The sequence below is a fragment of the Lissotriton helveticus genome, chromosome 4_1 (assembly GCF_964261635.1).
Source record: "Lissotriton helveticus chromosome 4_1, aLisHel1.1, whole genome shotgun sequence".
NCBI lineage: Eukaryota > Metazoa > Chordata > Amphibia > Caudata > Salamandridae > Lissotriton > Lissotriton helveticus.
This window is the reverse complement of record NC_136063.1, coordinates 975,666,647-975,685,117: the sequence shown is the minus strand read 5'-3', so window position 1 is coordinate 975,685,117 and position 18,471 is coordinate 975,666,647. Positions and strand designations below refer to the sequence as shown.

At 45.2% G+C, this 18,471-nt stretch overlaps 1 protein-coding gene across 2 annotated transcripts in view; it reads right to left on the bottom strand.

Annotated features, from left to right (window-relative positions):
* The window catches only part of ANKH (ANKH inorganic pyrophosphate transport regulator), a 563,090-nt gene that overhangs the window by 59,451 nt on the left and 485,168 nt on the right, over positions 1-18,471 (bottom strand). For both annotated transcript variants that reach the window (XM_078687590.1, XM_078687591.1), the window contains exon 10: positions 13,854-13,977. In XM_078687590.1, coding sequence (XP_078543716.1) covers positions 13,854-13,977 — 124 coding nt within the window. The remainder of the gene's footprint in view (positions 1-13,853; positions 13,978-18,471) is intronic.

Here is an 18,471-nt window from a genome sequence, read left to right as displayed (position 1 = left end):
CAAAGCCACCGGAACGTCAAAACAAGTGACCCTCCGGTAGTGTTAGGGGCGTGTAAATATGCCCCATAATCATTTGCCAATATAGTGCATTGTTAAGTAAATCTGCTCTCAGGGTTTGGGTGTGAACCTGCTAGGGCGGAGTTGTTCTGGCACCTTTACGCACACACAGAAGCTTGTGACTTTGTGGGTTTTCACAAAAACTTTCTCTGCTCATCGCCACTCACAAAATGGTTGGAGATGTACTACTGATAAAGCCAGGCCTAAACCTGTTCCCAGGGTAAGAATCGGCATGGTTCATTTCTAAATTTGACAGGGGAGTACCGAAGAGAGATTTCCAAAGGCAAAATATTTACCCAGTGACAAGAAAAAACAAGCATTGAAAATGCAATAGGTCTCGCAATAGAAGAGTTTAACTTTTTTCGTTTTGCAAATGGATGAGTGGCGTTGCGTGGATGAGTGGCGTTGCGTGGATGAGTGGCGTTGCGTGGATGAGTGGCGTTGCGTGGATGAGTGGAGTGTGAGTGGCGTTGCGTGTGTGAGTGGCGTTGCGTGTGTGAGTGGCGTTGCGTGTGTGAGTGGCGTTGCGTGTGTGAGTGGCGTTGCGTGTGTGAGTGGCGTTGCGTGGGTGAGTGGGGTTGGAATGCAATAGGTTTCGCATTAGAAAAGTTGTAGTTATTGGTCTTGTAAATGACATAATTTATTTATTTTTTCGTTGTTAAAATTGCTAAATTGATGGCTTTGTCATTTACAATGCCAATAGTTATAACTTTTGCGAATGTGACACCTATAGCATTTGGAATGCAACATGTTTTGTATTTACGTGACTTATATGGCAGCTCTGGTCGTTATGCTACATCTCTAGATAGTTTTATCTTTCGCAAATGTGACACCTATTGTAACACAATATGTGTTGTGAGGGTGAGTGAGGGTGAGGGGTTGAGGGTGAGGGGTTGAGGGTGAGGGGTTGAGGGTGAGGGGTTGAGGGTGAGTGAGGGTGAGGGTGAGTGAGGGTGAGGGGTTGAGGGTGAGTGAGGGTGAGGGGTTGAGGGTGAGTGAGGGTGAGGTGTTGAGGGTGAGTGAGGGTGAGGTGTTGAGGGTGAGTGAGGGTGAGGGGTTGAGGGTGAGTGAGGGTGAGGGGTTGAGGGTGAGTGAGGGTGAGGGGTTGAGGGTGAGTGAGGGTGAGGGGTTGAGGGTGAGGGGTTGAGGGTGAGTGAGGGTGAGGGTGGGTGAGGGTGGGTGAGGGTGGGTGAGGGTGAGGGGTTGAGGGTGAGTGAGGGTGAGTGAGGGTGAGGGGTTGAGGGTGAGTGAGGGTGGGTGAGGGTGAGGGGTTGATGGTGAGTGAGGGTGAGTGAGGGTGAGTGAGGGTGAGTGAGGGTGAGTGAGGGTGAGTGAGGGTGAGGGGTTGAGGGTGAGTGAGTGTGAGGGGTTGAGGGTGAGTGAGGGTGAGGGGTTGAGGGTGAGGGGTTGAGGGTGAGTGAGGGTGAGGCTGAGGGGTTGAGGGTGAGTGAGGGTGAGTGAGAGTGAGGGTGAGTGGTGGGTTGAGGGTGAAGGGTTGAGGGTGGGTGAGGGTGAGGGGTTGAGGGTGAGTGAGGGTGAGGGGTTGAGGGTGAGTGAGGGTGAGGCGTTGAGGGTGAGTGAGGGTGAGGGTGAGTGTGGGTGAGGGTGAGGGTGAGGGGTTGAGGGTGAGTGAGGGTGAGGGTGAGTGAGTGTGAGGGGTTGAGGGTGAGTGAGGGTGAGGGGTTGAGGGTGAGGGGTTGAGGGTGAGTGAGGGTGAGGCTGAGGGGTTGAGGGTGAGTGAGGGTGAGTGAGAGTGAGGGTGAGTGGTGGGTTGAGGGTGAAGGGTTGAGGGTGGGTGAGGGTGAGGGGTTGAGGGTGAGTGAGGGTGAGGGGTTGAGGGTGAGTGAGGGTGAGGCGTTGAGGGTGAGTGAGGGTGAGGGTGAGTGTGGGTGAGGGTGAGTGAGGGTGAGGGTGAGTGAGGGTGAGTGAGGGTGAGGGTGAGTGAGGGTGAGGGTGAGTGAGGGTGAGTGAGGAAAGCATGTTAATAAAAATAAAATAAAATACTGGTGGTTGTGAGTGGGAAGCGGTATACAAACGAGGGAGCAAGAAAGCAAATGGTCTCCGACGAAGTGCTGAGAAAAAATTGATATAGAGTAAACACTTGTATAAAATTCAAAATAAGCTATATATAGATTTGTCACAACTACACAAAAACTATAGTTCATCAAAATGTGCTCCAAGTCGCAGCACAGTGCAAGTGAACAAGTATTAGGTGCATGGAGAAAGTTAATTAAAAAGAGAAACAACGTCTCTTTTTTGGCTTCTACAATAAATTATTTGCAAGGGCACCGACTTCACCCAATGTGAAGGCTGCAATGCATAGAATTATTTGCAAACGGTATCAGTGGAAGCATAAGCGTTTTGACCCCTTGCAACACCTTTTCATGTGTCTTCATCAAGACAAACTAAATGTAGCATACTACAATATAAAAAGGTATAGTTATGGGCCCTACCAATGGCAGCTAGAAGACTATGAACTGCTGAGGTAGCTACACATCTTACCTCTACTACAGCAGTCCAACAGTATCCAGAAGATTAAATAAGAAATATGTTTCATAATACACACAAAATGCAAGTGTTAATGATTAAGTGCCAACGGTCACACCAGTAGACTCCTGCTGAAATTAAGCCCCCAGCCCAAGAACGCGCTCATTCTGGGCGCTGCCTACAAAGGTTCTAAGTAGAAGCAGCGCTTACAAACATTATTGTATCTATTAGTTTGAACAGTTCCACCTGTGCCCGTTAAAGGTTTGTTTAGATAAATGAAAACAACTTTTAAATTCAGAAACATGAAAACAGAAAATGAATTTACATCCTTCACATTTACAGGTAACCCGCAATCCACCAGGTGCCAATGTTAATTATTTACAGAGGCAAAAAAAAAGAAGGCCAGAGAGACGTGGAAGTGTGCCTTTGTCACAGTGTGTATCGCAGTTTGTCAAAAGGGAAGTAGTTATAACAACGTGCTCAGCTCACTGTGATACATGTTGGAGTGTTGGATATTTCTATTGCCACCCAATTATTAAAGTAAGTCAGTTATTGCGACCTGCACAGTGAGGGGTACCGAATGTGCTTTATGAATTACACTTTATTATGCGTGAATGTGAGGAGCACAGATAGGCATGAAATTCACCAGTAAAAGAAGCGCGGACACAAAAGTGAAAGCGACCTCGACTGCACTGTGTTAATTAGTGGTAAAATCTTCAACAACAGGGGAGGAATGCAGCTGTGTGCCACTGCTCTCTCCCGAGATCCAAACGCCATGGGAAGGAATGTTTAGAGAGGAGTGAAGGGGGCGGGTGAGGAGCCAGTGAACGGAGATAGATTGCAGTGATAAGAAGCAGTACACAGACTGTTTACTGTAGAGCTGTTTGTTAGAAGTATAGGAGAGGTGCTGGGTCTGCCTCCTATTACAGTGAGGGGGCTGGTGTGCTTCCTGTGTGGGCAGCACAAGAGCACAAATGTTGCCGTGGCCCAGACACCTAGGATGAATAACATAATAAGCAGAACACAGATAACTTACACTTTTGGGTGTTAAAAAACGGAAACAGCATATTCCTTAAGTAATATGTATTACAACATGCCCAGAGTAAGCGCCAGGAATTAAACGCCAATGTGCGCACCGGTAAACCCCGGCTGAAATTAAGCCCTAGCACAAGAACACGCTCAGTATAGGCCCTGTCTACAAAGGTTCGAACTAGAAGCAGCGCTTGCAAACATGATTGTATCCACAGTGAGAACAGTTACAACTGTGCCAGTAAAAGGTTTGTTCAGATAAATGAAAACAAACTTTTAAATTCAGAAACGTCAAATCAGAAACTAAAATTAGATCGCTTCACATTTACAGGTAACCCGCAATACCTCAGATGCTAAATTTTAATTATTTACAGAGACAAATTAAGACGAGGCCAGAGAAAGGTGGGAGCGCGCAATGTACCTTGGACTAGCACTACCCTTCCCTAAGAAATATAATCATAATACGCCCACAATGCAAAAGTAAATGACAAGCTGCGAACAAAGCATCCGAAAGCAGCCTAAAGGGGAGAAAGGAGGGGTGAGTGTAAGCCGAGGTGACAATAAGGGCCGCTGTGGAGGGGGAGGGGCGAGCCAGCAATGCGGAGGAAGATATAACAAACAAGGAAGAGAAAATAAACAAGAGATGTTACCACTGTTGCTGACTGTGGGACTTTTGTGGGGGCTACGGTACAGTACACACAGAAGTTGAGAAAATGGCAGCTTATTTCCACTTTTGGTGATGCAAATGTGTTATTTGCAGATCAGTTGGAACGACAAGTAAGTAATATGCAATGCAGGCGCTGCCACAAGGAAGTACACCGTGGATAACTTACAAAGCCCGAGGAATGCACTTTCCATCTTCATTTGAACACATATAAAGTGCAGCAGAGTGTACAAGGTCGTGCGTGAAAGGGAAATTAATGGCATGTAACGGCGAAATAATAATCGTACCTGCTCTAATTCGTTTTGGCCGCAGGCCTGGATTTTGTGGGGTGGGGCTGGGGTGTTAACCATGCCGGACTGTGCATATCAGAGCAGTGGGCGTGCAGCTGCTACTCTATAAACGCTGGCTCCCGTGAGGCTCCGAGGCCGCCAAAGGAATAGTTGCTCACACTTTTCAAAACCCCAAAATGAAATGATAAAGCGAGGCATATGGGTGAAGGAACGGGTCCTGCTGATGTCAGAGTGCCCCCATCTATGCGCCCATATCACACATGGGAGAAGCTTTGACACGTATGGACCTTGAAACAGCCTGCACCTTAATCGATTGAATTACATTCCTATCCCTTATGAGGTACACATACAATGTTCTACTCTATTGATCATGGCGTACAAGAGTAGAGGCATAGGTTTGACCTTCAACTCACTCAGCGGGGACACTTCTGTCTCCTACTGCTGGCTTAACACTGTCCAATGAAAATAAAGTGTATCAGGTGCAAATCACAGGACCTCCCACACCCCTACCACCGGTACCTGGTGCATATTCTGTGCAAGTGACAAACGCATGTTAGAACAGCAATTTTTGCACATGCGTCTCGCGTGCAGATTCATTTTGTCATTATGAACATGCGTAAAAAGTGCCGCATTTCCGATCTGCGTTAGAGCCTATTGAAAACTACGGCTGTCTGTGGCCTTTTGTGTAAGTCCCTCCTTTTCCATATTCCCCTTTGGAATCATGCCCTTTGTTTTTTGAAGCTGGTGCAGCCATGGCGCACCAGAACTATCTTTTTTTTTTTTTTTTTTTTTCGTATCTGTGTAAACTCCGCTGCTATTTCACACAGCTGCATGCTAATATGGCAGCGGGAACCAAAGCAGTGAACGGCGGGAGGGATAACAGAATCATGGCGCATTTCCTCTACCTGCTCGTAAATCATCTTGGGACAATGTAATGTATTCCGAACTTGACTTTATAAAACTGGCAAGTTATCTCTTTTACAAACAAGATTGAAGCTCGCTCGGGAGAGTAGGTGGAGGAGGGGGGAGGAGAGTAGGAGGAGGAGGGGGAGGAGAGTAGGGGAGGCACGGCGAAGTGAAGAGACAAGACGGAGGGAAGGCAGAGAAGGGGAGGGGGGAGGAGAAATGCGACACGGCGGGCAGGGGAGGGGGAACCAAAGCAGTGAACGGCGGGAGGGATAACAGAATCATGGCGCATTTCCTCTACCTGCTCGTAAATCATCTTGGGACAATGTAATGTATTCCGAACTTGACTTTATAAAACTGGCAAGTTATCTCTTTTACAAACAAGATTGAAGCTCGCTCGGGAGAGTAGGTGGAGGAGGGGGGAGGAGAGTAGGAGGAGGAGGGGGAGGAGAGTAGGGGAGGCACGGCGAAGTGAAGAGACAAGACGGAGGGAAGGCAGAGAAGGGGAGGGGGGAGGAGAAATGCGACACGGCGGGCAGGGGAGGGGGCGGAGCGGGGAGGGGGTGTGAAAACAGCAGGGGCCTGGAGTGCGGCTGAGGGAACTGATGTGCACGCGCTTTTAAGCTCAATGCACATGCGCATTGAGCTTAAAAGTCACGGGCACTGCAAGGAATCGCCACGATTCCTTGCTTCTTAGTTAAACGTTGTTAAAGCCGCAATAGGCTCGCAAGCTCGATGCGCATGCGCATCGACAGGCGAGACCTAAAAATGGTCCAAAAGCACTTAGCTGTATTGAAGATGACATTAAGCATGTGTAAATGCTTATAATTGCTAGTTCTCCTGGAAAGCTGTGAATGTCACAGCACACCCACGCCTAGCCTAGAATTTCTCCCTGAATTCTAAAAATGCACAAATCTGAATTCAAATGTAGGTGTTACCTGCGTCTTTAGATTTCATTTTTTGTAAATATTTCCTCTCTGCTTTGCAGTAGAGACAGATATATTCAGAGCATTTTAATAGAAAGCGAGTTAGTGTAAACAACTCAATAAACGTTTGTTAATATCCCGTGTCAGACTCAACTGCAGCAATAAATGGAAAATGCATTAAGTCTTCTTAACTAGTAGATTATTTGTTCCACTTTTGTTCAGTAGTCATATTAGAAAGCATCCTACTCAATATATGTCTGCCAAGAACCCTCGCCTTACTACGTTGATTGAAATCTATATTAGCTTGCCCTTGATACCTATGGAGGGATCGTTTGGTAAAAGCGATGGTCAGGCACAGATATGTCTATTACATCTAAGGTCTTCTGTGCAATCAATAAACAGAGAGGTTCATGCAGTTTTAAGTACTTAGGCTCATGACTCTCTGGGGCATATTCACAAGGAGTTAGGCCGCGTTAGCAGCACCTTTCAGCCGCTAATGCAGTGATAATTTTATCTCCCTATTACTAAGCTGTCGCTAACAGCTGTTAGCGAAGGTTTTTAGGCATAAACTTCCGTTGTAAAGATCGCTACTTCTGTTAGCGATAATTATATGGAGGATAGGCATTCTCGTGCAAAGACAGCTGCAAACCCCACTACTCCACATTCACAAGGGGATCACTGAAGTTCTGAAGACCCAAAAAACTGTCTCTAACTGCATTTAGAGCCAGTTACTTAAGATCAGAAAATAGCTGATCTTAAAAATGGGGATAACACTTGGGGCCTCATCTCAGCAGGTTTTGGGGCTGGACAGCGCTGCAAGCAATGTTGCAGCGCTGCCCTGCAACAAAACTACAGTGCAGGAATGCGTAACATCAATAGCACACATTCCTGTGCCCCAGTCATGAAAAGTGTTGCAGCGCTGTGACAACACAGTGTTCTAACACTTCTCACTACGCCCTTCTTGCGACAGCATGGATGCGCTGTATTCACTGGAAAGTGCTCCATGACGCAAGTAATGACAGATACGTCAGGAATCCTGACGTATTTGTCTTCACTAAAATCACGCATTGCTGCAGTTGTGTCACAACCATGGTGCAATCCATCAATGCATAGGGCCAACCTATCCCTGTGGCACTGCATCACCCACATGCCTGCCATCAGGCAGGCGGAAGGTACTGACGCAGTGCCGTTCATGAGGGGTGCCCGAATGTCGGCGCTGTTGGAGAACCATCGGTGGTGGTTGTGCGCTTCGGTGTCAACGTTTGGAAGCCTTGGTGGAGTGTTGGTGCGTAGGGATTGATGAGACATTCTTCGGTGGCCTTGATCCAGCTGCGAGGGGGTGCAATGATGGCCGTAGCGTCCGGTGGGCAAGGTGAAGACGTGATGTTACCAATGATGGTCAGCCCAGGAGAGTCCAGAGTTGTGGCTGTAGTTGAAGTTCCCGCTGGAGGAGGTGACGTGCTCGAAGGTGTGTCATGCTATGTGGCTTGTTGATGTGGCTTGCTGCTTGCGTCTGATGTAGGGGACCTTCCCCAGGAGGGGGTGGCATCCAGGGTTGATGTTGAGGAGGGTGCTGGCGTCGTAGCGGTGGAGTGTCTAAGAGGAAGGCTTCATGGTGCTGAGCGCGGTCCAGGGTCAGACGGACGCAAACAACATAGCCTATGGGTTGCCTTTGGCACAGGAGACGACCATTACAACGCAGGCAGTATATCGTTAACAACCCAAATCCGACAACACAGGTGCCTTTACATCGCATGTGATTTCAACGCATTGTGAGGTCAGTAATGGGGCAATTTAACGTTTTTCGTGTGGGTATGGGTTTTGAATGTAAAATATGAAAATTGGGGTGTGTTTTGGGGTAAAATATGGAAATTGGGGTGTGTTTTAGGGTAAAATATGGAAATTGGGGTGTGTTTTGGTGTAAACGATGAAAATTAGGGTTTGTTTTGGGGTAAGATATGGAAATTGGGGTGTGTTTTGGGGTAGACTATGAAAATTTGGGGGGTGTTTTAAGGTAAAATATGGCAATTGGGGTGTGCCTTTGGGTCAAATTTGATTTTTGGGTGTGTTAAGGGGGCTCAAAAGGGGATTCAGGGTTCAAGGTTGGATTTGGGGTGCAAAGGTTAGTTTTGGGTTGCGCTGGAACAGTGATATTATTGTCTCCGCTATGCAACACCTTCTTTACTGTTGCAATGTGCCTAGTATTAGTATTCATTGGAATGGAATGCGATGTTATGACATGCGTTCCAACCACGTATGTGCCTTTGTCACATAGCTGCCAAGGTTTCAGATTGCTTATGTGTGACATTTTCACAATTTCAGTGTAATTATGAGTGACATTCAACTACTATGAGTGACACTTCCTCGCAAGCAAAAATCAAGCGATGAAGACACTAGAAACATATAAATATCAGAAATTACACTCATTGAGCAACAAGAACTCTAAGAACATGCACAACCTACTCACATCCTACATGATTTTACACCTCTTTTGACCACTGCAGCTAAGCTGACTCAGAAGGTCTAAGCACTTGATGAAGGCTAAGTCTGGAGCTCAGTGGATAATCAGGCGGGCAAGCAGCTTAGTTCCTACCATCACCAGCTACCCTTGGATCGCTGGCAAGATAACACTTTACTTGTGCCTAAGTTTAAATACAATTATGCCAATGTTTCTCCAACAACAAGGTGTTGTCTCTGTTTGTGCTCTTGTGTTCTTTTATATGGGTTTTTGTATACATCGGACTGGCACTACAAGTGTGGTCATGGCTGTGGGATATCAGCTCTATGATAGCAGAGCAGGAGTGTCTGCATTTGGAGTGTCGACATGTCAGAGGAGAGAGAATCTGTTACATTATTTACAGATCCTTGCTGTTCCCTCTTAAGTCATGCATAAACATTAAAAAATCTCAAATTACATAAATCACTGGGACAGCTCAGCTTCTTTTACGTTTGCAAAGTGAACATCCTAGCTATAGCGTTCTTTAGCACTCTGGCTCCTACCAGAGTAAACATCTATATATTGTTTCCTCGCCCCTTACCTGCTCTTATATTTCTTGAAACCCCGTAAAATATCTCCACATCTGGCCGTCCCCATAATTAACAGTGAAAGCCCTTCCTGACAGTCCTCGCCCCCTCTGACTGCTGTTCCTGACACACAAACCAGTCTGAGCCACTGGACTCCATGGGTTTTTGACATTTTCCATCAGATGTTTGCTTAAAAGGTCTTACGCCTATATCTCAAGGTTCAGTAGTTTTAAGACAAAACCTCCAATCACAGCCCAGTGCTGCCTATTTGGATAGGCGTTGAAATTATCTCCGACCCCTTCCCAAGAGGCTACCATGGCACGTTCTGAAATGTACCGTGCAGAGTAGAAGGAGGGTAACTGGACAAAATGAGAAATGGAGGGATAGAATGAACAAAAAAAAGAAGAAAAGCAGTAAAAAAAAAAAACGAAAAAAAGCCAGAAAGAGCACGAAAGAGAGCAATAAAGAACGGTTGAATGAATTAGGTTCTGGCTGAGGAGTGCGAGAGTCAGAGATAAGACAGGCAGAAAGGGGGAAGCAAGGCCGAGAGAAGAAGTTGTTTGAAAAGTACAGTCAGGGAGTTGCAGTTTTGCTATTAAGGTTGCATGTGAAATGAAATTAAATTAAATGAAAATTATATTTATATAGCGCATAATCTACCCTGAGGCCTCGCAGCGCTTTGGCTAGAATCAGAGAGGCGACAGGACAAAGGCGCTAACCGGTTATTCCAAACAAATGAGTTTTTAAAAGCTTTCTAAATGCCAGTAAATTGTTGTTCTCTCTGAGGGTAAGAGGGAGGGAGTTCCATATTCTCGCAGCATTGTGTGAGAATGAACGACCACCCCAACGGGCCTTGTTTATCTTAGTGGCGGTGGCCAGGTGTAATGAGCTGGAGCGAAGAGCTCTATGGGGGAGGTAAGGGGTGACTAAAGGATGCATTATAGCTGGACCCGTTCTCCGTATAGCTTTCTGGGTCAGACACATGGCTTTAAACTGTATCCTAGCTGCCACGGGGAGCCAGTGCAGTTTCCTCAAAGCTGGTTTCGCCGACTGCCAGCGTGGAATTTGAAAGAGCAGTCGGGCAGCACAGTTTTGGGTGACCTGGAGCTTGTTGATCACAGCCACCGGAGCTCCCAGGTAGAGAGCATTACCGTAGTCCAGGCGAGAAAGTATCAAAGCCTGAACCATGATTCTTCTCGCCTGGAACAGAAGCAAAGGGAGAACCTTCCGGAGCATTCTCATCAGACCATAACAGGTGGATGAGGTTTTGGTGGCCTGGAATGTAAAATCAAGTGAACTATCCAGCCAAACTCCCAAGCTTTTTATCTGTGGTTTGGGAGAAGGGGGAGGTCCTAGGCACGTGGGCCAGATGGGGGCCAGGATGGTAGGTGAAGGATTGCCCAATAACATGATTTCTGTTTTTTCCCCATTTAGTCTGAGGCAGGAGAGTTCCATCCATCTGGCCACTGCCTCTAAGCAAGGGCTCAGAGTGCTAGACGACCCCTCAGCGTGATTCAGTGAAACCACAAGCTGGGTGTCGTCTGCATAGGGGACAATTCGGACGCCAAATGGATGGACTATCTCCGCCAGGGGCCTCATGTAAGCATTGAAAAGTGTGGGGCTCAGGGCAGAGCCCTGGGGAACCCCACAACTGAGTGGCTGCTTGTTGGATACAACCTCTCCTTCAAAGACCTGAAAGAAGCGCTCGTCCAGGAAGGAGGTAAGCCATGTCAGAGCCGCGCCCGACACTCCCATGCCCTTGAGTCGATGGCATGGTTAACCGTGTCGAACGCGGTGCTGAGATCTAACAATATAATGGCTGCCTTCCCTCCCTGGTCCAGCACCCTTCTTGTTTCCTCGGTCACTACCAGCAGGGCTGTCTCGGTCCTATGTTGGGGACGAAATCCCGTCTGGGAGGCACACAGCAGGTCGTTAGATTCTAAGTATTCCACTAAGATGTTATTAATGTGCTTCTCGACCAGTTTACTCATCCAGGGCAACAGGGAAATAGGGCGAATGTTGGATAAATTATTTTGGTCCAAATTGGGCTTTTTTAAGAGGACCCTAACCATTGCACATTTCCAAGATGTAGGAACTATGCCCGAGATGATTGAGGTGTTAAGAACATCAAGAATGACTGGACGAATTAAGTCAATGACCGAGGTAAGGAATTGTTGCGGTGCTGGGTCCCTAGGGGATCCTGAGGTGACATTGGGAATTATCTTATCCAAGGAAACAGAGTCTAGGAGAGTGAATTTTTCCAGCATGCAGGTGGCCGGGGTGCTGGAACTCGCTGTTATAGCAGCGCTGGTTCCGTTTAATCAGAGGCAAAAGATGCGTAGATAGTCTGAATCTTCTGATATAAAAAGGTTGCTAAGTTGTTACAACGAACAATTGCCCCCTCTCATGGTGCTAGCTCTGGGGGAGGGGAAATCAGTGATTTGGCTATCAGGAAGATTTCCTTAGGAGCGTTTGCAGCTAAATTAATTTTTGTTTCATAAAACTGGGCTGGAACCGCCTTAATTTTGGTTTTATAAAGCCTAATTGCGGCTCTATAATCTTCCTTCCTGTGCTCTGAATGATCTTGTCTCAAGATCCTTTCTAGCTTACGGCATGATTGTTTCATGTCCCTTAGTCTAGGGGTATACCAGGGGGCTACTTTTTGCCTCTTTATGCAGTGCATGGATTCCTTCGGGAGGACTGAGTCAAGGGAGTTTTGGATCCAGTTATCAAAATTACTACTGGCCATGTCAGGATTGGAAGCCTTCAGAGGTTTAAGTTCGACAAGTGCAGATTCCCATTTGATGGAAGAAAGTTTAGACCACTTTCTACCCCAGCGTTTTTTTGGTTCTTGGGCAGGTGAGGAACTCCCAGTTACCCAAGTAAGAGGTATTAAATAATGGTCGGTCCAGGGTAGTGGCAAAGGCGTTTCAGTGTTCAGAGCATCAAGATTGCTGTACACATGATCTAAGAGATGGCCCTTATTATGTGTCGGGAGAAAACCCTTTTGAACCAGATCAATCGCTTGAAAACTCAGCCGAAGGCTATTAGCTGCAGAATCAAGTGGATCATGTAAATGCAGATTTAGATCGCCCAGCACTGTAGTGTGTGGGTTCAGTCAGTGGTAGGCGCATTCAAAGCGATGTTAGGTTACTTTAAAAGCCAGTACTGTCTAGGCAGTCCACATGACATGATCCCAGTCAGTAGCTGTGCTCACTTGCTGTTGTGTGCTTCTCTGCCACACGAGTACACTGCTTTACACTGTAATGTGCCAGGCGACCCTGTTTCCTCTTACGGCCTACCTGGCGCATGGGCGCAAGGACATCTGTATTTGAGGGGACACTGAAAGACTGAATGTGCGCTCTTTTGCATGCCCCATGAACAAACCTGTCTGGAGTGCCCAGGCGCCTTCTAACAAGATATTAAACTGTCATAGTCAGGTGAACACCAGATGGTCCGGATAGAACCCTCCCAGGGTGAGTTATACTGTATGGTCAGCGCAGATTCAGACATTTCTGAGGGGCGGCCGAGTGGGCAGAGTCTCCATTCTGAAAGGTCACAATAGTGGATGTGCTATGCTTAGGAGATGGACAGCTGAGTGGGTGGTCTTTTCGGGGATGTCTGAAATAAAGACGTGATCTCATTGGATTTGCAGGAATAACGGCACGACGACGTTAGGCCATCATATTAGGCTGGTTTATTGACTGCCACGTTGGTGCGAGTGAATTTGAATGTGTCACACCGAGATGTCGCAGGGTGAATGTTATGTTTGTTGACAGCCCAGATTGAGCTGAGTGAATCAGTCCCCTGCTGCAAGCTGCTCAAGGGATCTGCTTTTGTGCGCGCTTCACGTAGGACAATGCGCGCTCAGAGTGAAAGAGGTGCGCGCGCACGTTCGAGGGAACACTGCATAACCATCAGGGCACCAAATCACTTGCAGGTGCGGTTTGTGGCTTTAAATAGACCGTTGTTACTAATTTTGCTTCGGATTATGGACTAAGTAGTTATATGTCATAAAGCTCATTTTCCACAATTTCATTATATCCAATCTTTTGGCCCCGTAGCTCTTGCACTGCATAACTGTCACTGTAATACAACAAATATATTAACTGCAATTTGGGCCTCCTCAAACGAATGTAGTTCAGCTGGTCTGAAAACAATTACAATTTCAATTTTGCACCTAAAAGTTCACCTTTGGTTTAACAACGTGAAATATTTATTTTTTTCAACTCTGACTGAAGAACTTCCACTGATGCTAAAGACAAATTGGCGGTCGCATCACCATAAACATTAACTACCAAGTGTAGCAGTATACTAATCATGATCTCATTCTGGGATTGTTCCACCTAGAGAATTAATGTCCTAGCTCACTCACTATACCTGGTGGTGGTTTCCTCTCTGATTTATCAGTAATGAGTAATTTAGTTTTAGAGCTAAAGTAGGTGTGAAATTTGCTGAAATGTAATTTACCCCATGTAAGGCAACACAATGAGGCTGGTGATGAGGACGATAATTCGCAGCACAGAGCTTGGCGCCAGCACAAACGTCTTCTTCAGTGTCATTAACCAGCCGGTCAAGTGTGCACGAACTGTAACTGTATGGAAAAAAAGGAGGAACAAGGAGTTATCAGAGCAGATTGGCAAAAAATAGATCTCCATTTGAGGTTGAACTATGCTGTTAAAAACATTGCTATTGAGATGAGTAAAGCCATCACAAGTAGTAGTAGTAATATCAAATAAAGTAAATGTCAAAACAGGGTAATAGAATGAAGATACTCTGGAGTGGTAACTAACCACTACTAGCAGTTTAGGAGATTTGGACTCATGTTGGGAGCAGTGATGAATTGATATTATAGGGCAAATGGTACCCTTGTCTGGGTTCTGAGTACTTTCTTTGGTTCAAGTGAATTGCTACCACAGTGTGTCCCACTGGGCAAGTCCTACAATAACATGGTGATGTAAAGAAGCTATGCAAGATTTGTTCTTAGCAATGGCACATAACATTCGGCGTCTCCAAATGAAGTCCATGGTGATCCTGATGAGTTAACGGGGCCACTGGAATCACAACTCCAATGCCATAAACCACTGGTTTCACCTGAAAAATGAGGCTGCTATCTGTGTTATTTCAGATTTCCTCTGGTAATGCATCATTGCTATGGGGTCCTTTAATGTTAATGCCTCCCTTGTAATCTCCGATACGTGTAATGGTAACCTTGCATGGGCAGATTTGACACCCTTTATCAGAAGGTTATAGATCATTGCCATCTCAATTCGAGCTGAATACTCTAAGAGTGATACAATATTGTCCAGATCGTGGAGGACACTATTCTGACACCTTCACTTTTGACCCTTGCAATAAAAGTTACATTCTGGAAACAGGTCTTTGTCAACTAATTTATAAGAACTATTATATCAACTGGATGTAGACCATGCACTACAACACATATATTTCACTGCAAAGATTCAATATATTCTCCAGGTTGCACTATATAGAATTATTGTAAGCATCTGAAGGTAATCTCTATAATTCTGATATACCAAGGATAACAGGAAATTCTCTCCTGTGGGATTATGCATATGAGGTAAATTTAGAATACCATGAAAGTCACAAAGGATATCGTGAATCTTCCCTTTAATCTCCGGCAGTCCAGTTATCTAATAGCGTTTCTGGATCTCATTGTGAAATTGATCATGCTCCTGTGCATAGCCATTTATGAATATGTGAATGTAGTAAGTGCACATATCTGTGTACCTAAATATGATGCATCAGTGCATTTCCACTTAATAATTTTTTTTTTCCTCCACAGAGAAAATATTTGTCTGTATGTTAAAACATCTTCCAATACACCCCAACCAATTTCAGGAGTGTTCTCTGTCCATTCCCACATTTGACAGCAACAGATCTCCAACCGCACCAAGGATGGGAATTTCCCTGTCCAAAGTTTGCGAATGGCAACAAATTTGCAAGTTAATAGATGTTCACCTAGTTAGGCATTTCCACCCACAACCCAGCCCTATGAGCATATTTGCAGGTACATAAAATTATACCATGTGAATGTAATTTTATGTGCGTAAAACCCACAGGGTAAATATACACTTTTGGAAATCGCCGTTGTAAGGTTAGGCTCCCAAATAAAGATATCTGTGCACCAACTTTAAACTTAGGTGTGTAAATACTTTTGTGAATCAAGTCTACAGAATTTATGATATGATGTGCTTGCATTTTTCATTTAACTACAGAACAGTGTAATAGCTTTCACTTTGTATTCAAATTGTAGTTTATTCACGTACACGTTTAATTCTACCTAAAGAACACGTTGACCCATTGGCAGCTTGGCATAAGCTATTCTAATAACATTGGGGCTGAGGAGAGTTTCTAATATTTTCCTGACCAGTTCAAAGTTCGAGAGGTGGTTGAGATCCAATGGCAGGCCACTCCAGAGATGGGGATTTATATCTCAAGAAGGACCGTCTGCAACCTGTAACCCTATGTCCACCAGGGACATAGGGCAACACCAGGTTTGTTAAAAGTAGAAGACCGGTGTGTGGTAAATCTGATACACCATCCTCAAGCAAAAGGCGGAAGGACCAGTAACCCCGCTTTCCCCTGTCTAGCTGTCTAACGTATGCTGTATTTTAACCTTAAGTTAAAAAAAAAATATATATATATATATATATATATATTCCAGCCAAAGTTTCCCCGTTTAAGGAGCCTCAACCTCACAGGGCAGGTGGTGCAGGGGTACGGAGCATCCCCTAAACATCCAGCACAACTTCCTCCACGTTCTTGAAAGGAATGCACCACACACTGGACTGTCCGAAAAACACTTATTTATTCACCATCTATGCCGAGTGCCAGCAAGCAGATAATCTTTTGTAGAAGTCTTGAATCCAAACCTGACGCGTTTCAGCTGTCACAGCAGCCTTGTTCACAGGTAACTTTCACGGGATTTTGCATTTCCTGCGTGATTACGCTAGCATTTTGAAGACTACCGGTCTCCAATGTAGTCTTCAAATACTTCAGTTCCCACAATGCAATGTAACCATTATCGCACATTCAGTCTAATTCTTGAAACTTGCAGTTCATTTTCCCATCATCTAAGTCTTGTTGGGGACATTGCAGTTATATTTAAAGTTCACCAAGTGTGGTTACATGCATATTTTCATTTCAATGTTATTTTGCATTTGCTGCCACCAATAGCACTTAATATCGAACATGTGTTAGTCTTTCAGTCCTTCGTGAACGAAAATGAATTTTCTTTTCTCACTCCCTTGCCTTGCAGATGCCGTTTTTTCAGTCGAAATTAATCGTACCTTCATTTCTTTTGACATGGTGCAGGCGGGTCTGGCTCCTGTTAAATCAATTCCAGACAAAGTTTCCCCGTTTAAGGAGCCTCAACCTCACAGGGCATATATATATACCTGTTTTATAACTAGTCGCATTTTATCATATTGGGCGTCACTGTCCAGCGACCTATCTTATTTGGACTGCGTTTTTGCACAATCAGTATCAATTTTGTGAATCGTTTGGTTTTTATGAGTTGTAAGTCGGCAACTGTTAGTACATCAAACCCCTCTGTATTAATGCTAAGTGTCATCATCGTCTATCATATAAAGGTTTAATCTTTAATGTGCAACAGAAACTGAGAAACACGATTCAGACGACTTTTACTGATTAACTGCTGCAAAACATGCTTCGAAAACTCTTATTCACTGTGCTGACTTGTGGTTTTACTGTGAAATACTTTTAAGGATATTTTTCTTTTATCCAAATAAAGATTTTCTGATACACCATCCATAGTATTTAGAATTACACCAGTTGTTTGACAGAAAACCAGTGCACTGAATGATGCAGTGAACCAAGAGTGTGCAATAACAGATATTCGGAATTTCAGATGAATAAATGTTTTTCGACTGTGATTACACTGATACAAGACGGGTTTCCCCCAAAGCTTTTTGGGGGTTTTGATTAGCGATCAAAAATCAGCTTAGGTTTGCATGCCATTATTATATCTAAATTAAATGTAAACCTCCGCAGGTATATAACAACAAGACTAACCCTCAATATTTCTAATAATTCAAATGATGTAGTAAAAATTGATCAAAACCATTTTTTAAGAAAAGCAACAGTACTTATAACAATGGGAACATGTAATTGGTTTCTTCTAACCTTTGGCTACGGAAGCGTCACTTCTTTAATCATTTACACAAGGTGCTTGGTTAGAAAGGGCTGTAAAGCGGGATTCACACATCATGAAACGAGATTAAAAACGCCCCCGTGTCTGGATAACACTTTATTAAAAGGCACTCAGGAGAAGGCACTGAACGCCTTCAGAAAATCAATTAGATTTCCCTAATCTGTTCTATGTAATCACATTGAGAGAAACCTTGTGTAACCAAGAAAGAGGTGACCGAGTTTACCCGGCCAAATTCCAAGTGCATCATATGCAGGTGTTTTCCAGGTTTGCACACCTAAATTGCCAGTTGTATCATGGAGATTTGACAAAAATGAATAGCTTCCTCACATAACGTGTATTTATAACGTGGACGTTCATCCCATGGCATTTCTTGGTAGCGAATAAAAGGCACTGATTTACAGATCAGGTGACCGTCGCCGTCTGGACCATGGCACACCCTTTATTGGGTTCACCGGTGCTCACCACTGCAGTGTGCCCCATATACAGGAAAACAAATTGCTCTATTGCCCATACTCTGTCTCCCACCCGTCTGTTTTTCAATGTACAAAAATACAGATCTCAAAGATGGAGCTGGGATCCCCCTGCAGGAACGAAAAGTGAGTGGGGATGATGTCAGAGGCCCTAGGACATTTGGCCTTTTCTCCAAGGAGCACCACAACTGTGCAATCAGTGAGCCTCCTGCCCGCTTGCTTGCACTTGCGTCTGTGATACAGCACGACCACCAGGCACTCTCATTTACATTCAGTCACTCTTCATGCAAATCAGGCGGTGGCGTAACGAAAGTTGAGGGGGCCCCTCTGCAAGGTACATGGAGGGGCCCGCCTCTGGATTTAAACTCGGAACTCTTAGGCCGGAGTACTGTGCTGAGGGGGCCCCCTGCAGTTCTCCCCC